Genomic DNA, 22,128 nt, shown 5'->3' with positions numbered 1-22,128 from the left:
TTCTTTTTTTAAATACTTATTTTTGTCTATGCCAAGTCTTGGTTGCTGTGCCCCGGCTTTCTCTAGTTGCTGTGCGTGGACTTCTCATTGTGATAGCTTCTCTTGTTGCAGAGAACAGGCTCCAGAGTGCACAGGCTCAGCAGTGTGGGGAATGCGCTTAAATGCCCCATGGCATGTAGGATGTTCTTGGACCAGGGATAGAACCTGTGTCCCCTTCATTTCAGGAGGATTCTTAACCACTGGACCACCAGCGAAGTCCTACAGTTTATTTGGAACAAATGCTTTTAACTGTTGAGTAGAGCTGAATTGATCTCAGTGGAAATCCTACTTCCCCTTTTGTAACTGACAAGAATCCAGTCCTGGGACTTGCCTGGTGGTGCAGTGGATGATCCAGAAGATTCCACATGCCACGGAGTAACTTAAGCCTGTGCACTACAAGTTCTGAGCCCATGTTCTAATAAAGCCCGCACACCCCAACTACTGAGTCTGCATGCTACAGCTACTGAAGCCTGTGCACCTAGAGCCTGTGCTCTCAACAAGAGCAGCCCCCAGCAACGAGAAGCCAGTGTGCTGCAAAGAGCAGTCCCTGCTTGCCCCAGCTAGAGAAAGCCCACATAGAGCAACAAAAGGCCCAGCGCAGCCAAAAAAAAGAATCTAGTTCTGTTTGGGCTCTAGAATTATAGGCAGCAAATGATGTTAAGAAAATGGATGACATTTTAATTCACTGATCAATCACAGGACCAATACCTGAAAAGTCCGGAGAAGTTGGCTTTAGCTAAGGTCATACAAATTTATGATAACATTAGTCAGGATCTAAAGCTAACCCCCAAATCTGTGTTTCCAAACGTATCACAGTTTGGAACTCCTACCAGGTCACAGACTGCTAAATATATTTTGAGCAGTATGAAGACAGAATGATGTGACAATCTCTATAAAAATTGTAAATGCTCAGTAAATACTAAATTAATATCGTGAGACCACTCAAAAGACTCACACCAGATACCAGATTTTCAAGCCTATAGTATTGAAAAACCATTCAAGTGTGCAGGTTGTTCCCAAAGAGGATCAATCTATAAAATAATAAAAGGCAAGGAGAGTTTCTAGCAAGACAAGACAAAAATCAAGGATTATAAATCTATATAGTTTTATTAAGACAAAAAACTGACAGTGTTGATATGAAGTTTACATTTAAACAAAAGTTTTCACAAAAACCTAACACACGCCTAAAAATTACAATGGAGTTCTAGATGCAGATCAAGACGATGTCAACAACTGATGGATCTCACGACTCAAGACAGCGTTTTGGATTTTAGTTAATTCTTAGGATTAAAAAAATTGTTTTGTTTTTAAAGTGAACCACTGCCCCAGTATGAAAATTTATCTTCTCCTGAGACCAGGGCTTTTGAAATCATTCAACTCTTGAACTTGTGCTGTCAGTGACTGAACCCTGCCACCAATGGTTTCAAAGTTCAAAAAACAGAGGCTCCAAGAGTTTTCCACCCTATGAGCACCGGCCCTTGTCTTTCCCTACTCACTTACCTCCTATACCACTCTCTGCCCTTCCCTAAATACTTCACCAGTGGCTTGGATGGAGAAGCTGATATTTGTAACTTCACAATAGGAAAAGAAAGGGTCTTCTTGTCAGTTTCACGAGTAGCACCTCTAAGACAGAATGATCTGCCTGTGTATACACTCCAATAAGACTTTTCCTCCTCAACCAGTTTCCATCTCCCAAATGGCAGCTTTGGTAGCTTCTTATTCCTTTGTTGGGAACAGCATTAAGCTCAGGCAGGGGAATACCTTGGCTTCTAAGTTTCAGGCATTCACAGCTTTTAAACAGTCTCTCACAGTCCTCATTTAGGTTGCCAATGACATTTTTTGAAAGGATACAATATTCTGGACACTGAACCCAATCATCATTAGTTGTTCTTTCCTTTGTTTCACCGTTTCCCCAAATTTTAACAAAAATGATCCTAACCCATCTCCCTTCTTTCCCACCCCACCCCACCCACCCCAAATAATACATCAGTAATAGCCAAAAACTACACACATGCTACGCTGTAAAAATGCAGAGTTAACACTATCGGGAAGAAGGCTGTGTGGGTTGTGGAGATGCTCTTTGAAGATCTACAGTATCTCTTGCTCTCCCACATCCCATTCTACGTTTTGTCCTTCATAGAAGGCCCTTTGCTTTTTTTTTCCAGCAAAGTTCAGAACGGGTTGCCTTGAAACACTGACCCTCCTTCCCCTCCACCGGGATGGGTGTGCAAACTGTACAGCGTGGAGCGGCTTTGAAGCCCTGGGCTGCTGTAGGGCACAGAAACTATACTGGCTCTTCAAAGGACATCTTCTCAAGCCACCTTCATGGTGTCAAGACAAGGAGAACTCCTTCTTTCCCCACTTGAAACCCACAGTCAGATGTGACAGGGGCTGGTATTCAAGAAAGTTAATTCTTATCATCTTTTTTGTCATCATCCTCTGAGGGGTAAGAATGCCACGTCAGCCTTTCCTCATAGAAGGATATGACAACCTGTGGGCACTTGACATTGGCTTCCTTGGCAGGGACCAGATCAGCCTCATCAGAGTTCTTCCTGTAGAACAAAGCACACGAGACTTTGAGACCAGGTGCTGGTGGTCTCCAAACATGGATCTCCCAAGAAATTGGGCTTTAAAAATATTAATTCCAGGGACTTCCCTGATGGTCCAGTGGCTAAGACTCTGAGCTCCCAGTGCAAGGGGCCCAGGTTTGATCCCTTGTTAGGGAGCTAGATCCCACGTGCTACAACTAAGACCCAGAGCACCCAAATAAATAAAAAAATAAAAATATTAACTCCAGAAGTCAGGCCAGGGAAGGATGATAACATGGGGTAAGCATCATTTACTAGCAGCTTTTGGTCAAATAATATCCTCGGATATCTTCTCCCACTGAAAATACCCTCTTTGTCAAAAGCTAACTCTAAACCCCTGGGAACCTCTGAACACCCCCACACATAAAAAACATGACACACTCAGATTCTCTGAAGGAGTAAGGGAGGCTGCCATATTCCCCCAAAGCCATATCCCAGCTACTAAAAGCCCATAGACCCTGGCCTGCTAACAGGATTTAATACCATGCTAGATAGTAAGATTTAATACCAATCTGGCTCTGGCCAGAGCCAATGCAGGTGGAGACTTTCTTGCTGACTCATAATCACACTGTTTAACACTACCAAATACCATGCGCACACAGATAGGCCACAACTCCCAGGTGCTTTGAAATGGTGCTTCAAAACTAGGAGGTAGAAAATAAAGGGACTGTTATGTAATTCTCTATATTTTTCTGAATTTTAAAATGTTCTAAAAAATTGAGAACCACATACATATTACAAGGGACTTCAGCATAAGCTCTCTCTTCAGGTAATTGGGAGCATCCTAGATGAAAGCAACAGCACAGGGCAGGCAGCAGACAGATACATGTATGAGGGGATCTCTGATGAGGCACCACACCAGACTTCTGGAACCTCAGCAACATGTATACCTAAGCCACACAGCCCCACTGAGCCAGGGAAGAGTAAGTCAGGAAAGTATGTTTTTAAACAACAGATAAGAGAATGGGAGGGCAAAGAAGTGTAACCGTATGGGAGCCTGAAGCAGCCTACCCCTTGCTGACAATTCAACAACAGCCTCTGAGGTAACAGTTCAGTCATTTCACTGCACAGAAAAACAGCTACTTAGGGAAGTGAACAAGTATCTCCATTCTCCAGGAGAAATAACTTTAAAATTAACTTGGTTTTATAATCAACATCCAATCTTAACTTGCAGTTACATTCAGCTATAATCTTTATACATACTAGTGAGTCAACCAAAGGGATGTAATGTCAAGCAATGAGGAAGTGCTACCATTACTCAGACTGGTCGCATACAGCCACACAAAAGTATATCATAATTGGATTGAGTAACTCCTGGTATTAATTCTTTTCCCCCATATGCAGCACTTTAAAATGAACTTTTCTCCTATAGGCCAGCAATAAATAAGCTAAAAGAAGGCCAGGTTCAATAAACACCTAGGGAATGGATGGTAAAAAAAGAAGAGGTTTAGTCACCCACTCCAGTGTTCTTGCCTGGAGAACCCTAGGGACGGGGGAGCCTGGTGGGCTGCCGTCTATGGGGTCGCACAGAGTCGGACACGACTGAAGTGACTTAGCAGCAGCAGCAGCCAGCTATGACACTGGATTTCAGTGTTCAAGTTAGGCCTCTCTTGCCACCTTCTAAAGGAGAGAAATTAGTATAGACACAAGTTTCCAAGAAGGTTCTAGACTGATAAAAGGATAAAGTCCCTAGAATAATGCTTCCTTGGCAAAGGCTTAGAATTATTCCCTCCTAATTTATACTTTAAAGGCAGTGACTGAGCTCTGTTTTGGGGAGAGGAGAACAAGCATTTCCAACAAGCAAGAAAAACAGAAGAAAGTCTTCCTTTTGGACAGAGTAGAGAATTTTGGGTTAATTATAGTTCTTAAGCGTCTCAGGACAACTGCTTTCATTAAGATGTTTCATGGAGTACTACTACCACTGGTTATAGTGAAAAAAAAAAGCAGGCTTCTCTGTGCTTAGTAAAGGGGCCTTGCTGACCCCTGCTGGCAGACTTCGCAATTGAAAATTTGCACCAACTGGAAAGGATCTAACCAGGACAAAGAAAGAGCTTCAGAAATTCTTTCCTAACCCTGAGAAGTTAACAATTTCTGATCCTGGGGCTAGCCTGATCTCTATTAAGAAGGTGGTGGAAAGGGAGGATGGTTCAATCACATTTCATTTCCCCCCACTTTATTACAGAAGTGAAATGTGATTCCTTCCTGTATACACCTCTCCACTCTAGATTTTCTCCCACCTCCTTAAAAAAAAAGGGGGGGTGTGTGCAAAAATCTGAGAATCCTAAGGGCCCTCCCTGTAACTCATGAGACCAGGTTGGCAGTCAGGCCGAGGGTAACTATTGAAGGACTATGCCATCTTAAAGATTTCACACCTGGGCAACTAGAATTTCCAAGGTCTACCTCTTTTCCTTTGGCATGGAACAGATGAGGAGAAGAAAAACAATAACAACACACAGAGCCACTGGCAGACTCACCATTTCATTAGGAACATGAGTTCTCCACTGGAGTCCGTAGCTCCAATAATCCGCTCTGGTTCCAAACCCCGGGCAAAGCCTCGTGGCTTTTCTGACTGTAAAAACCAGATGGAACAATTTTAACTGTATGGGACTGTTCTCCAGACTACAGCTACTCCTGTTTTGATGATAATGTAATCAAATCCTTCTGCCAACATTTCACCAATTCTTTGGCTCTAAGTCACAAGCCTTTTAGAACCAGAGTGATTATTCCATCAAGTTTTGATGTGCTTGAGGTTTCCCCATGTGTAAAAAGGGACATTCATCTCAAGCAAAATAAATGTTCACAATTGTTTCTTCACCCTCAAAAGGTACCTTACTTTATGGTATTGAATGGATTAAAACCTGAAATGATTAAAACATTGACAGCATCTCCTCACACAAATTAATACCCTTGCACTTACTTGTTCTTAAACCTCAGATGTGAGTAGATTATGTGCCTTCCTGAGAGAGCCCCCTGGTATTTTTAAAGCATTAGCCTATCTAAGACTGCAAAAGGACTGAGATCCAAGCAGCAGCAGAACAAAAGTGCTGAAACTATTTGGCTATCAGCTGCTTTGACAGCAGCATGAATTCTGGGCTAGTAGAAATTCTTATTTCAAGTCTTACCTCTTCTTTCTTCTTCTTTGGTTTGCTCTCCTCCCCCTTATCTTCCGAATCAGAATCAGCTTTGCGCTTGCCTCCCTCTGATTTATCTGTCTCGTGTGCTGTTTTCTGTGACTGCAGAAACTCAGCAATGAGATCAGGGCAATCCAGGTTCTCTTCTGGTTCCCATGTGTTATCCTCACTGAAACCAGAGGCACACGAGTCACAAAGTTAGTACACACTCCACCGAGAGGCACAGGAGGACGAGAGCTGCTGTCCTTGGAAAAGAACTAGATTCTGTCCGAGACCAAGAACTCGACAAAGCTCAAATTTCTTGGGAAGTGGTAGGGGGCTTTTTAGTATTAACACAAATCGAAAGCTGCCTCATTCAAAAGAAAGTTTACGTTCTCTTTGCAAATTTGCGTCAGTCTTAAGCCATACACAAAACTGCTCATCAGAAATCGGTCATGCATGATAGCATTTTGTACATGTAGATCATTTTCCTAATTAGAGTATAAGCCACGGAGGCCAAGCCAGAGTCACAGTGTACCCATTGGAGCACCCTGTGCCCTGTGTCATGCACATTATCAGTCTCCTGAGAAACAGCTGGTGATCGGATGAACACATCTTTCTGGGTGAATGAAACTTACTCTGAGAAGCCCTTCCACTTTAGGAGATACTCCACTTTGCCCTTTACCACTCGACGGTCTAGAACTTTTTCCACCACATATTCTTCTTCCTCTTCTTCTAGCACCTCCTCCACTTTCTTCTTGTTTTGTTTTTTCCCCATAGTGCCCGCCAGCTTTCTGGTATAAAGGATGACGCCGCTAAAATGATAAAGGAAATAAAAAGGACATTAGGATACTCTTCTTAGGGAAATATGTAGATAAGAAAACCAGGGATATAAAAAATGACTTTAATAGGGCCCAATGCTGTTATTAAATGTTATGCCTATTCATTTTCAATAGCCAAGAGTTTTCTGATTATGTTGAACTAGAAAGTTTTCTAAAGCAGCTCCAACTAATCTCACAGCAAAACTTCTTTATGCCTGCACATCCACTTAAAACTTTTATACTCATTCTAAGTTTAAAAATAACTCCCAATACTTCTTTACTTATGATATCTAAGTATTACATTAATTTGAAAGAAAAGCAATCTTCCCAAAAATAAGGTCTATACATCAAACCTAAAATATATATAACCCGCTGATCCATATTTTCTCCTATTCTCTGAATGTTTTTCAATTTCACCAAAGTATTCGACTTGGATTTTTACTATGGGAAATGGCTTATCCTATTTATTAGACATCTAGTTTAATTTTCCCTTCTGTATATGCATATATAATATATACAATTCTTCTGCATTGTTAAGCACCATCTCTTTTGAGTTCCCTTAAGATTTTTTATGTGGTTTTTCTTTTCTAAGAATGGCACCATTAATTGTCATTTAAGTTTTTATTCTTTCTATTTCTAAGTCTGAGAAAGATTCATAAAAATGCCAGAATGACCATGAGATTCTCTAATGAATTTGGAAGTATGGGAAAAAAAGATATCACAGATAACAAAACCTGTATTCTTTTGTATATCATCAAGCTAGGTAACCTGTAGGGCTTCCCAGGTGGTGCTAGTGGTAAAGAACCCACCTGCCAATGCAAGAGACATAAGAGACATGGGTTCGATCCCTGGGTTGAGAAGATCCCCTGGAGGAGGGCATGGGAACCTACTCCGGTATTCTTGCCTGGAGAATCCCGTGGATAGAGGAGCCTGGTGGGCTACAGTCCACAGGCTGCAAAGAGTCAGACACAACTGAAGCGACTTAGCACACACGCACAGTAACCTCTAAGGGTTTTTCCAGTCCCCTACAAATCTGTTCTCTTTGGTCCTTCCGACAACTCTTCTAACTGCTGGGTAGGCATAAAGCCTACAACTGTGTCAGTAGGTGGCGCCATTAGATACTAAGACAATAAAATTGATCTACAAAACTGGCTGAAATCTACAAACTGATAGATCAGTGACCAGCAGGAACTATAGAGTGAAAAGTATGGCTGATGATCCAAGACAAGAAAGTGGTTACTACCATGTTTCATGTTTGTATTTAAGGTAGTGCCAATTTGGGGGTTAAACTGCTTATTTCTAGCATCTTTGGGAAAGGAGTCTTACTGAGTTGAAGTATAAACACTTCTACTACATATTTTTAAACTGGCATGTGGACAGAATATATTTAGAAAGAGCTCATCTATAGACTATATGAAACAAACCTTTCATAAAAATCAGACTCACCATTGTGAATCAGTTACAGTATCTACAGATGTTGAGTTTACATCCTGAGATATTCTCATTTTGGTACATATGAGCAATTCGGACTAGTGAAACAACAAACATTTGGTTGGCTGCTGGAAAATTTTAGACGTTGCAAGAGACTGGAGATTCAAGAGAGTAAGTAACAGTCCCTGTTTTCCAGAAACCTCACGTCTGCCAATTAAAAATAAAGATACCTCTTCCACAAAAGGCATTCTGAACTTCTTCACACAAAAAAAGTTTTCTGAGGTGCTTTTAGTGTGGTCTGTGGCAACACCCAATGCCCGTTCACACAGCTCACACACACGTCTAAGCTGACTCTTCTTCATTTACATTTGCTCATTCCTCTTCTTTTACATACCAAAGATTTTGCTTTCCTCCCCTCCCCAAGCCCTCTATGTTTTAGTGCCACATGAGTTTTCCTTTTCTTCTGTTACTGAACAGACAAATCAATGCACTGAATGTCAGCTTTGGCTAATTATTGGCTATTGTGCCTCTGATTCAAAGGCTGTTTCTTCTTCCCAGAGGGAAGTATTTTCAGGTTTTCAGAATTCTGATTGCCATGATAAGTGTTATTTTATCAGGAAAGAAAACAAACCTAATTTTTCTTTAGGATAAGTGCTGCAGTAGTAGCTGCTCCCAAGAACAAGTGCTACTCTTTGCAAGATTTATCATCAGTCTTTGGTTAATGTGCAGAGAAAAATAAATTGACAGTTACCTTTCAATAACAAAGGGTACCACAACTCCCTACATTAGTTTGCACTCAGAAATTAGAAGCCACTCCCTTTCTAAACAGACAGAAAGAGAACAGTGGTTTACAGACAACTCCAAACCAGTAACTCACCCCTGATCAACCTTCTTCTAAGCAATTAAAGAAAGTAAAGAAAAAGCAGTCTTATCACTCTGGCTTCAGAATTAAGAGCTACTTATCTGTGTTGTTTACATTAATAGCTGTATATGTCTTACAAAAAGTCCTGCTACTACAAAATAACGACAGTTTCTACCTCATCGCTAGCTACTGGGAAATCTGGAGTGAGACTTTCTGATTTTCCTCTTACTTAAACTCATTGTCCTAAGAGCAACTGAAAAGAGAAGTGAAGAATGTAGAAATTAGACCTCCACTTCTGTCTTGAGTTTTCTTAACTAGCTCATCCCAGCACCCGTCTCCAGGTTAGAGTCTTTATATTGGAGATTCTCAGCCAGGCTTCCCAATTTGAGTTTTTTCCTTATTTATTGGTACATTTCTGGGGTCCTGAATAAGCCATTTGTCAAAGTCAGTAGAGAAGTGGATTAAATACACAACTCACTCTTCCCACAAAACCAAGCACTTTCAGACAAGCCAAAGTGAAAATGTTAGTCGCTCAGTCGTGTCCAACTCTTTGCAACCCCATGGACTGTAGCCCTCCACGGTTCTCCATCTGTGGGATTTTCCAGAATACTGGGATTTTCCAGAATACTGGAGTGAATTGCCATTTCCTTCTCTAGGGAATCTTCCTGACTCAAGGATCAAACTTGGGTCTTCCGCATTGTAGGCAGACTCTTTTCTGTCTAAGCCACCAGGGAAGTCAGACAAGCCAAGAGCTCCCTGAAAGATTATGACAGACCAGTCATTTGCATATACTTTCCAAACTGATAATGTCAAGAGAAATCCCCTCTCCTTGAATACGGCAGTCTCCAAATACCAGCAGTAATACCTGGAAGGAGGGCTCTCAGTTGTAATTGCTTGACAAGGAAATTTCAAAGTAACTCAGATCAGAGAAGTAGCACAATGGAAAAATGCCATCAGTCAATTCTATTTGCCACTCTCTCTAAATATCCTGGCAAACAAATTATAGCATAAAAAGTGCCAAAATCAACGAACAAAGGGTCAAGATATATACCATACATCACAATGTGTACACAGAGGTGAATAGTTCTAAATTAACTTAGAAATCTTAGTCCGTGGACAAGTCTTCTTAAAGCTCATCACAATGTTTCAGACAAAAATACCTACGATCAGTTAAGCTGCTATAATTTTTACCTAAATATTAAACTGGATCTGCCACATTAAAAAAAAATGAATTTTAACTTTTGTCTGTGCTGGGTCTTCACTGCTGCACGCAGGCTTTCTCTAGTTGCAGAGAGTGGGGGCTACTCTCTAGTTTTGGTGCACAGGTTTCTCGTTGCAGTGGCTTCTCTTGTTGCAAGAGCATGGGCTCTAGGGCCCCGGGGCTCCAGTAGCTGAGGATGGCTGGTCTCTAGAAGGCAGACATCAGTAGTTGTGGTGCACAGGCTTAGCTGCCCCAAGGCATGTGGGGTCTTCCCAAAGCAGGGGTAGAACCCATGTGCCCTGCTTTGGCAGGCGGATTCTGAACCGCTGGACCACAAGGGAAGTCTGATCTGCCACATTTAAAATGCCTAGAAAAATAATACTTCACATTTATACTGCACTTTACAGTTAATGTGCTACCACAACTCATTTGATCTTTGAAATCATCGTATAAAATAAGCCATTCAGATGTCATTGACACCTCAGAGATAACACAACAGACTTACAGGAAATAAACCTCCCAAGGTCACACAATTAATAAAATTATAGCACTTCAGTATGCACATTTCCTAGCAGGGCTGGGCTAATGACCCTGCCACCCACACAGATCTAGGAGCTAGACCAAAGGACAACATACTTAAAGGGAGACTTCCCTCCAGTCTATACAAGGAAAGGATCTGACTTGATCCTCTCTACAATTTGTCATCAGTAAATAAGGAAGTGACAGACAATGATTTCTTTCAGTTAATACCCTGGAGTATGTATAGGTGTTTAAAAACTACTTGGTCTTTTCCAGTGAGTCTGCTGATGTGAAGAGCACACTCACTTGAAAAGACCCGCATGCTGGGAAAGACTGAAGGCAAAAGAAGGGGGCGGCTGAGGAAGAGATGGTTAGATAGCATCACTGACTCAATGGACATGAATTTGAGCAGACTCTGGGAGGTGGCAGAGGACAGAGGGGCCTGGTGTGCTGCATCCATGGGGTCGCAACCTAGCGAACGAACAACAGCTGTTAAATCAACAGGTGTGACAAAGTTTTGGTTTTAAGGGCCCCAGGAGTCTTCTGAGTCTTTTAAATTGACAAGTGCTGTCTGCTGAGTTGTTTCAGTCATGTCCAGCTCTTTGCAACTCCATGGACAGCAGCCCGCCAGGCTCCTCTGTCCATGGGATTTTCCTGGCAAGAACACTGCTAGGAAAATGGGTTGCCATTTCCTCCTCCAGGGGTTCTTCCCGACCCAGGGATCAAACTTACAAACTTACGTCTCCTGCACTGCAGGTGGATTCTTTGTCACTGAGCCAATAGGGAAGCCCTGACAAGTACAGAATTTTGCGTTTTTGTTGCTTAGCAAGTAGACTACAGAGAATTACTGAGAAAATGCCAGTTTTAAGAACCCAAACTTGTTCTATGTTGTCCCAAAGAATCTAGGAATAGTGTAAATCTGAAGCAAAGTCATGAACTCATAGCTCTTTAAGAGAAAAAAACACAATTGAGATTCTCCTAGACACCCCTCCACTCTTACAGTTAAGAGCTAGAAAATGGAAAGGAGTAACAACGCTGCTTGCTGGCAGAAGACCGTGAAGCATCAGACACAGGATTAGGCATTCTGTTTTTGAACACAGGCATACCTCCAGACCTCTACAATGAATCTCTCAACTTTTCTCTTTTCCCAGTGCATATAAAAGTTGTTCACACTATACTGTAGCATGCAATAGCATTATGTCTAAATAACCAATACATGTACCTTAAACAAAAAATACTGCTAAAAATGCTAACCATCATTTGAACCTTTAGCAAGTCATAACCTTTTTGCTAGTGAAGAGTCTTGCCTTCATGTTGATGGATGCAGACTGATGAAGGTGGTGCATTATGAAAGATGGGGTGGTTATGACAGTTTCTTAAAACAATGAAGTTCTCCACATTGACTCTTCCTTTCATAAACTGCCTTCTTAGTAGTATTAATGCTGTTTGATAGCCTTTTACCCACAGAACTTCTTTCAGAATTGGAGTCAGTCCTGTCAAACCCTGCTGTTGCTTTATCAAATGAGTTTGTATAATATTCTGAATCCTTTGTTGTCATTTCAACAACCTTCACAGTATCTCCACCAGGAGTAGATTCTATCTCAAGAAATCACTTTTTTGGCTCAACCATAGGAAGCAACTCCTCCTCAGTTGAAGTTTTATTTTGAGATTGCAGTAATTCACTCTTCAGACTCCCCTTCTGATTCTCTTGCTATTTCCACTACATGTGCATTTCCTTCACTAAAGTCTTGAACTCCTCAAGGTCATCCATAAGGGCTGGGAATTAACTTCTTCCAAATTCCCATAAATGTTGTATTCTGACCTCTTCCAATGAACCACAAATGTTCTTAATGGTATCTAGAATGGTGAATCCTTTCCAGGTTTTCAATTTTATTTCCCCAGATCTATCAGAGGAGTCACTATCTATGGCTGTTATAGCCTTACAAAATGTATTTTTAAAATAACACTTGAAAGTCAAAATGATTCCTTGATCCATTGGCTGCAGAATGATGCTGTGTTTGCAGGCATGAAAACAACATTAATCTTTTACATCTCCATTAGAGCTCTTGGGTGACCAAGTGTATTATCAATGAGCAGTAATACTTTGAAAAGAATCTTTTTCCCTGAGCAGTAGGCCTTAACAGTGGGCTTAAAATACTGTAATTTTATTGTGTGCAGCAGATCTTTTCACACCAAGTATTAGTTTCTCCATGTGAAATAAATTAAGATTTAAAATGATAAAGTTATTGTAAAGGAGATGCACTAGGCAATAGAAAAAGCTTAAGAGTTTTCGTCTGAAACTGGAAAACAGAATAGTCTGGAAAAAGGGGATATAAGGAAAGTACCATACATTGCTAAGACCAAAAAAAAGCAGCTTTGGGGGCCATGTTGTAAACTGTGTTGTAAACAGATTAGATTTTTAAGGGCCCTAAGATTTTTGGAATGGTAAATGAGCACTGGCTTCAACTGAAAGTCACCAGCTATATTAGCCCCTATAGAGTCAGCCTATCCTTTGAAGCCAGGTATTGACTTCTCCTCTCTTGCTATGAAAAAGTCCTAGACGGCATCTTCTTCCAATAGAAGGTTGTTTCATCTACACTGAAAATATGTTGTTTACTGTAGCCAACTTCACTAATTATTTTAGCTAGATCTTCTAGATAACTTGCTGTACCTTCTACATCAGCACTTGCACCACTTGCATCACCTTGCACTTTTAAGTTATGAAGACATCTTCTTTCTTTAAATCTTACTAACCAACCTCTGCTGACTTTTCTGCAGCTACCTTACCTTGTGAGGCTTTCACAGAAATGAGGAGTTAGGGCCTTCTCTGGATTAGACTTTGCCTTAAGGAAATGCTCTAACTGGTTTAATCTTCTATCCAGACCATTAAAACTTTCTACATATGAGCAAAAGCCTGTTTTGTTTTTCTTATCATTCATGTGTTCACTGGAGTAGCACTTTTAATTTCCTTCAGAAACTTCCTTTGCATTCATAACTTGGCTAACCAGTGCCTATCTTTGACCTTCGGCTTTTAACATGCCTTCCTCATTAAACTTAATAGTTTTTAGCCTCTAAAGTGAGTGACACAACTTTTCCTTTCACTTGAATACTCAGAGGGCATTGTAGTGTTATTAAATGGCCTAATTTCAAGGAATAGGGAGGCCTGGGGAAAGGAAGAGACTGGAACAGCTGGCAGATTAAGTTCTGGTGTCTTAAATGGGCATGGTTTGTGGCACCCCAAAACAATCACAATAGCAATATCAAAGATCACTGGTCACAGATCACTATAACAAATTTAACAGTAATGAGAAGTTTGACGTATTGAGAGAATTGCCAAAATGTGACACAGAGACATAAAATGAGCAGATGCTGTTGGAAAAATGGCACTGATAAGACTTGACACAGGGTTGCCATAAACTTTTAACTTGTAAACCTTCAATTTGTAAAAAATTCAATTATCTTCAAAACACAATAAAGTGAAGTGCAATAAAGTGAAGTCCGAGTGAAAGGGTATGAGAAGGATCTGAGCATAGCTCCTGCTTGCCATCACATACATGAATTATAAAGGGCTACCCCAAAACTTCCAAGCTGATTTCTTGCCAGCTTTCAGAAAGGTCAAACTCCACATGTGAGGACAAGGTAACATCTACAGACCTCTGAAACCAGACCAGCAGGATGTTTTCAGTAAACGCTAAGGTAAAACACACTGGTCTGGTGAATCTATATTAAGAAAGCATTCACAGGAAAGCAGACCTTGAACAGAGAACTTCCATGTAAATGAGAAACACTCACCTATGGAATCTACAAATACAGAAGTCTACATCCCGGGAGTCAAAAAATAGAGTATGTGTATTATTTTTAAAAATATTTTGTTTTTCTAATTGCAATTAGCTTATGTATTCAAATGGCAACCCACTCCAGTGTTCTTGCCTGGAGAATCCCAGGGACGGGGGAGCCTGGTGGGCTGCCGTCTATGGGGTTGCACAGAGTCAGACACACTGAAATGACTTAGCTTAGCTTATTCATATTCAATTACAAAATTACTTAAAGCAGGAAATCAGTTTCCTTCCTGAAAATCTGTCTTTGTCCTTCTACATGTAAACTGACCCAGATGTACCATATGTGAAAATAGATATTACAGCTCTATAATTTGCCTTTTAATATAATGTATCTCTGACATTATTCCATAAAGATCTCCATTCTTAAGCTGCACAATATTCCAAATTGTATGGACATACCATACTCTAACCATTCACCTAGTGATGAAAATTTTTTGTTTCCTATTTTTTATTATTGCAAACAGTGTTGCTTTGATCACGGCATCTCATCTTTAAAAGCTCCTTAGGCGATCTGATGCACATCCTCGGAAAAAAGCCACTGCTACAAGAGGATTGACAGAAACTACATTCCTCAGTAAAATTACATAATTATTGCAAACATAAATCAATTCTTATACTTAGCGAAAAGGTAGGTGAACATTTAACTTCCTCCATAAAGCCCATTATTTCAGCCCATTTAGAATAAGGCTGGAACAGTAAGTGATAACTGATTCTTGAAAACAAAACCTCCAGATCATCTTCAACAGCATTCACTCTAGATCGTTTTTCTCCTAGCAATGAAACTGGAAGAGTACTGCTTGAAGACTCCTTATAATTCCTCTAGCTAGTATGAGCACCAGAAGCATATCTTTCCTGTCCTCGATCTCTCAAAACTATGCCTATAGGCATTATGTATATTTACTGCAAACTCAGTTTCCTCATCTGTAAAACAGGTGTAATAACTCCATGGAATTCCTCTGGGGTGAGCTTTTTATGACCTTCTGGCATTCATTATCTATTTACATATTTGCACTTATGTTCTACTTCATTAATTATTTACTGCTTTAAGCATAACTCTGAAATCCAGTGCAATGGGAACTTGGTGAGAAAATACCATTTTTTTCCCCTGTGTATATGGCTGAAATTCATGGCTAGGTTTTTCAAAACATCATAGCAGCTCCAGAACACTGAAGAAGGACCCAGATCTGACTGATAAGAATGACCAGTAATTACAAAACAGAAACCAAGATCTCATTTCTGGAATACTGAGAGAGAAGAGCTGCCAGAAACTGAGAAATCACATTTCATACACCTGAAGTGTAGAAATTCCTTATGTTCTTTATCTTATCCAGGCAGAAAAATAAAGACCTTGTAGTAAATGGCAAAAGGAATCTATCTTCATAGATAGGTGACAAAAAGGAAGTAAATTCTGGATACAAACTATGGAAAATTTCAACAGAATTATTTGCAAAAGGAATTTTAAGATTTCTGAAGAAACTACATAAATACCAAAAGTCCGTTTTAATGATTTCTATGGTAAAGTTCTATAATATTCAGAGATTATGATTTCAGGCTCTGATTTTACAGATATACTTTTTAAAAAGGTCAATTACTCAATTAAATGGTCTAAGAATTCATGTAGCTTTTACTGAGTTCAGAACAAAATTATGACATTGATTTCTCTCTATTTATACTCTGTATCTGTCTCTTGTTTTTTATCTTAAATATCTTTTAACTTACACATTTCTCTAGTCCCACTACTACCATCCTACTCCAGGTAACCACCATCTCCTGCCTGGGTAACTCCTAACCCAATTCATTCTCAACAGCAGCCACTGATGTAAAAATGAAGACCTCCATACCATTATCTGCAGGCATTTGAACTGAAGACCACTGCATTGAACCCTAACAATCATGATTACCTTGCCCTTTGCCCCATTCTCCACTCAACCACTTCCCTTAACTAAAATGCCCCCATAAGAAGCATCCTTGAAGCCCCAGACTAGTTAGATTAACTCTTCCTGTGAACATACTCCTACATCATCTACTGAGCGTCTATTATGTGTGAGACACTAGAAAAATGGAGAGAACACCACAAACAAAATTTCTGGTCTCTTAAGAGTTTATATTCTAACGAGGACAAATAAGTGAGCATGAGTGGGAGTGTATGTATGCATGTGTCTGCAGAGTAGGGCTCAGAGAAGAAGCAAGAAAACATTAATGGGACTTCCCTAGTGGTGCAGTGGTTAAGATCTCGCCTTCCAATGCAGAGGGTGTGGGTTATTGTCAGGGAGCTAAGATTCCACATGCTTTGCCACCAAAACATGAAACAGAAGCATTACTGTAATAAATTCAACAAAGATTTTAAGGAGACAACTTGGCAAAACTTAGGAAAATATACCAAATTTGGAGAACAGTGGGTTCAAAGTCCTAGGGTGAGAAGAGCCTGCTTTATCTGAGGAACAGAAGTGTGGCCAGGTAGAAAGAGCTAGACTGAGGGAGCAGCAGGCAAGAACCAGCTGATCATTACTGTGTATTTCACTCCCCACTTCACTCCTTCTTCATCTAGCTCCTTTTCCCATTCCGTGTTTTCCTTACCTGTCTTTTGCCTCTAGCTTAGGTTCAAGGCCTAGTCAGTTAACAGCATAAAAGTTAATGGTTACAGCTCTACTAGCTTTTAATACCATCTATTAAAAAAACAAATCAAAACAATAAGCATTTACTAACAGCCTGGGTGGAAAAAGGTAACCAATTCATTCCAGCTAAAGCACTGAAAGCTTCTGCAAGTTCCACATCACAGGAACCCCTTTGACCCCGGCAAATGGAACTGTTGGGCTAGGGTAGCAGGATCTGCAGACTCACAGTAGTAGAGGCTTTTGAAAATATAACTTTTAATATAACATATAACTTTTGCTGAATACTGAACACTTAATGCATAGAAAGGCACTTAATTCAACTCTGACAACAAACACTATTAAGTCCATTTCGGGAAACTAAGGCTTTCTGAAGCATAGGAAAATTCCCAAAGTCTCCGAAGAGTAAGACACAGAACCAGGAATGTAAGATTAAAAACATACAATAAAGTACAAAAGCAACTGAAGTTCAGTTTCATTTCAACAGCAGAAATAACAGGAGTATGTAATAATTAGCAAAATAAATATAAGCAAGAATAAGTAGCCACAAAAGTATTATAGGGGTTTAGAAAAATAAATAGCTAGGGTGACTAGAGGTTTTGAAAAGTCAGGATTTGAGGTAAGGCTCCAACAGCATTTGAAAAGCGGGACTGGAGGGAGGCAATTTAAGCCCAGGGAACTATTGTTAACAAATGCAATGAGGCACTTCTGAGGTAGGCAGGGTGTAAACCATCTTGGGTGGGAGTAGAATGAATAGGAAAGCAGCAGGTAACTGCTAAAAAATTTTCTGCAAAGTCTCCTCCACCTTCCTTAGAAAGGCCAAACTCCTCAGTAGAACATCTAACACCCTTTAGATTCACCTATTCCATACTCCCACTTCCCTCACAAATCTTACATTCCTGTCAAAACGGAAAACTATAACCTGAACGTACGCTGCACACTTCCTCTATGCATGGATTTGCTCTTTACTTAGAAGTGTGTGTGCACACGCTCAGTGTGTCCAACTGTTTGCGACCCCATGGACTGCGGCCTGCCAGGCTCTTCTGTTCATGGAATTTTCCAGACAAGAATACTGGAGCGGGTTGCTATTATCCTGTCCAAAACTAGTAGTCAAAACCCTACCCATCCTTCAAGAGATAGTGCAAATGCTACTTCTTCTATCACGTCTACCCAACTCAGCCAAGTATTATTTCTCTTTTTCTTGTAATTAACAAAGCATTTTGTTTTTATTTTTACTCAGACACTCAATTAAAGGTAGGTCTGGACCTGGCATACGGTGCTGAACCCCATATGGGCAATAAGAATGGATGTCTCAGAATCAGATAACCAAGGAACAGAGGTTGAAAGCTCTCAGCTTTTCAGGGAAAGCTCAGCAAACAAATTGGATTATGATCAGTAGCATTACCAGACATTGAAAGGCAGGTGAAGGCATGTATAGAACATTCAATTTGTAGTCCTTCTGACTCATGTTTCTAAATGCTTTTAGTTCGTCCGTTAGCTGTAGCTGTTTGTAAGGCAAATGCTTTCCAGATGGAAAACTTTACTGAGCAAAAAACAAGAATTTGTGCCACATACCCAGTGAGCAGGACTTTCATTTTTAAAGGAATCCCTGTCCTCGAATTTTGGGATCTAGGACTAGAATATCAGTGTGAAAATAAAATTAGAATTTTATCTGAGATGTGTCCAAAACTTTGGCTAACTTCTTTTCATTGTGCTGATGTAAATAAAACTATATCTATCTATCTATATATATAAAAGCCACAAGCATCTGTAAATATTAGCAGGACACAATGATACCAGAAGCAAATCTTTTAGTTTAAAATGAAATAAAAGTGATTAGAAAGCAAGACCACAATTATGACTAAGTTGGAATTAAAAGCAGAGACCAAAGCATTCATAGACAACACAACAAAATCAGAGTAATGACACTAACTTCTCAAATACCACAGTTGTTAAGCTTTCAATGTGTTAGCTACTATTAAAGAAAGGCACAATTTCACAGACAAATTAGGCCATCCTCTCTTGGTCAGCAAATCACCAAAGCTTAAAGGCAGTAACTCAAATACTCACACGATCAGAATTTTGTCCTTAATCAAATAACTTCTCCAGTTAACCTTGGAAAGGCTATTCAAGTTTTCAATAGACATTTCTACTGAGAAATACTTAGCTCCGTACAAAGGACACAAAATTTTCAAAATACTTACATAACAGAAAATATTCAAAGTACTATATAGCTTGCTGTTGAAACCCAGATCCTGAGTGCTCTCCTAGTCCTGGCTTAGGGTATTTAAAACTGCCACTTACACAATCTGCACACCTTTTCTGTATTTAATACCCAGGTTACTATATTAAAAACGGAGGCTAAGACAAGAACGCCAAGGGCAACAGTTTTACTCTGCCAAATGTCATAGAACAAAAACAGGCAAATTGATTATATAAATGCACAGTGAGTCATTCTGCTAACTCAGGGAATTCTCAGGAAGATCTCAAAGCCCTATCCATTCATTCAACAATATGAATGAACTATGTGTTAGTCTTGGATGAACAAGAGGCATGGCTCATCCTACATGAACCCATAAACTAGCCATTAGCCTCTTATTTAAAAAACTACCCAGAAAAATTAACTATGATGCAAAAATTCATCAAACACAATGGAAAATCTATTATACCATCAGAGACAGTATACGAAAAGGGAAGATTTCATTGGTAAACTACTAGAAAATGACAAAAACGCATCACTTCTCTTTAAGTGGTATGAATTCAAAAAGAAACATTTTCCTAGTCTCTAAAATGGGCACCAGAAGATAGAATGGTTGCTTCCTTTCCTTAGATGATGATAAAAATATTAGCATCCTGTAGTCAAACTGCAGGATAGGGTATTCTTTCTCGGTCTCCCTTAATCAAGAAGCTAGACGCACAAAGCTACATGATACTTACATTTTTAATGGAAAAAAAGAAAAAAACTTAGGCTACAGCAGCCAATGAAGAAAACAGCACCACAGAGAAAATTGTAAAGGACTGGAGAGTCTGAACTGCCCTAAAGCTTTATCAAGGAGTGGCCAATTCCAACAATGTGCTCTTCAAACATATCACTTTCCATATAAATATCTGTAAGCACTTTGGAACACAGACACTAATTTCCCAACTGTATTCCTGCACCCATTCCAAAATCTTGGACCTTTTAAAACTATTCAAAATGCTGACCGGAACCTTCACACAATTGAGAAGGGTATCTTAAACCCTCAGCTAGAGGTTCTGGTATAACTGATCTTGTAAATGCCACCTCAACAGAGTCGAACCAGTACATGTCTGAATGCAACGGCAATCCAAGAAAAACCTGCATCTGAAGTTTTGAAAAAGGGGTAAAGTAGTGCTCCCTTCGTGTTCAAATTTTCTAGCCAAGGACAAGCTGGCTAAAAAACTTAAGAGCTGAAGGAAAAAATCTGACAATCTCATGAACTTTTCCACGTTCTCTCTCAACTTCCGACACCATCTCACAATCTCTCACTAACTTCATTCCTTAAATATGAACTCATCTACACATTTCTACAACTTCACTGCCTTTTGTGACCAGCAACAGTCCCAGATAAAAACTTATGTAATCAATTACGAATTAAAGCAAGATTTGCACTGGGACTTTTTAACTCCTTAAAGGAAACACGGAATGAAGGAAGGCAGCAGAAAACCTGGAAAAGATAATAAAATGCGTTCCATCTTTTCTTCACACATTCTTACAGCCGATCAACCAGGAAGCAAGCGGTGGCCAGTTTTTCCCTTTTCTTGTGCAAGCCTCACAGAAAAGCTCTCGGGACCTCCGCCCACTTACTCTAACAGTTTCTCCCCGCCACCCCCAGTCCCCGAGCAAAACCAGGCAAATACCACCCCTCCTTCTAGACCCTTCCCCAATTTACTCAACAGACCTCCCCAAAGCACTACACTTGGGGCTGCCCTGCCCCCCACCCGCTTACAATTTCCTCGAAGTTACCGCTCCGCAACTCCGCAAGCGGAGTTCCTATGGCAGCCCTGGCGGGACCCAATATTCTCAGGTTACATTTCTAACCTCGGGTCTTGCAGTCGTCAACCCTCCCTACGCTGGTTCAAGCGCCCAGGCTACCCCGTCCGTCCTCTTCCCAATTGACTATGTTTCCTCTCCAGCCCAATCCCCCAGCCGCCCACCCAACCCACGTAGCATTGTCTTGGTCTACTCAGGCCGAAGGGCGACCCGCAAACGCTCGGCCCACCCCAAATCGCTTCAATCTCTGGCTCCGGACTCGCCGCCCCGCCCTCTCCATCTTCTCGCGCTCTTCGCCCTACCCACTGCGCCCGGCAGAAGACTGCGCGGGGAGGGAGAGGGAGTCGGGCGCGCTCCCCGCTCCTAACCTCCGCCGCGAGCTCGCGGCCCCTGATCCAGGGCTCCCGCCGCCGCCGCCGCCGCCGCCGCGCGCCATCCCCCCGCTTGCCCGCCTCTAGCGGGCTCTTCACCTCAGAGCAGCGCCCACAAGCCCGAGAGGAATCGGTGCCGCGCTACTGGCGGGTCTTGTCCGGCCGGCCGGGGGAGTGGCGACCAGAAAAGCAACAAGCCGGGTGACCACTGTCGAGCCCCCTCACTGAAGCGGCGTACCGCAGGCCCCTGCCAACGGCCCTCCCCTCAGACGAACAAAAGAGCCTCGCACTCTGCGCTGCCCGCCGCCCGCACCGCGCAGGCGCGACGACCCGCCGCACAGCAACATGGGACTCGGAGTCCGTCCCGGACTACAAGACCCGAAGTGCTGCGCGCCTTCCACGGCGCCACGCACAGTTTGCGAGGGTTTCGAGAAGTTTTAATTTTTCTACCGCTAGTGTCGGAGACGGAGAAGGCAATGGCACCCCACTCCAGTACTCTTGCCTGGAAAATCCCATGGACGGAGGAGCCTGGTAGGCTGCAGTCCATGGGGTTGCTGAGTCGGACGACTGAGCGACTTCACTTTCACTTTCATGCATTGGAGAAGGACATGGCAACCCACTCCAGTGTTCTTGCCTGGAGAATCCCAGGGACAGAGGAGCCTGGTAGGAGGCCGTCTATGGGGTCGCACAGAGTCGGACACCACTGAAGCGACTTAGCAGCAG

General features: G+C 41.3%; 1 protein-coding gene across 3 annotated transcripts; it reads right to left on the bottom strand.

The window, feature by feature from the left end:
• Window positions 1,121–21,754, bottom strand: CBX1 (chromobox 1). 3 transcript variants are annotated; one of them, XM_018064942.1, is made up of 5 exons: window positions 21,505–21,754; window positions 6,376–6,552; window positions 5,750–5,927; window positions 5,102–5,196; window positions 1,121–2,591 (listed from the first exon to the last, which is right to left on the bottom strand). In XM_018064942.1, the coding sequence occupies exons 2-5, from the start codon at window positions 6,513–6,515 to the stop codon at window positions 2,447–2,449; spliced, it is 558 nt and encodes a 185-aa protein (XP_017920431.1). In that variant the 5' UTR covers window positions 6,516–6,552; window positions 21,505–21,754; the 3' UTR covers window positions 1,121–2,446. The 3 variants fall into 3 exon arrangements, with proteins under 3 accessions (XP_017920431.1, XP_017920430.1, XP_017920432.1); XM_018064941.1 differs by lacking the exon at window positions 21,505–21,754 and adding an exon at window positions 21,403–21,494; XM_018064943.1 differs by lacking the exon at window positions 21,505–21,754 and adding an exon at window positions 21,083–21,246.

Source organism: Capra hircus, chromosome 19, assembly GCF_001704415.2.
Source record: "Capra hircus breed San Clemente chromosome 19, ASM170441v1, whole genome shotgun sequence".
NCBI lineage: Eukaryota > Metazoa > Chordata > Mammalia > Artiodactyla > Bovidae > Capra > Capra hircus.
This window is presented reverse-complemented; position numbering and strand designations above follow the sequence as displayed.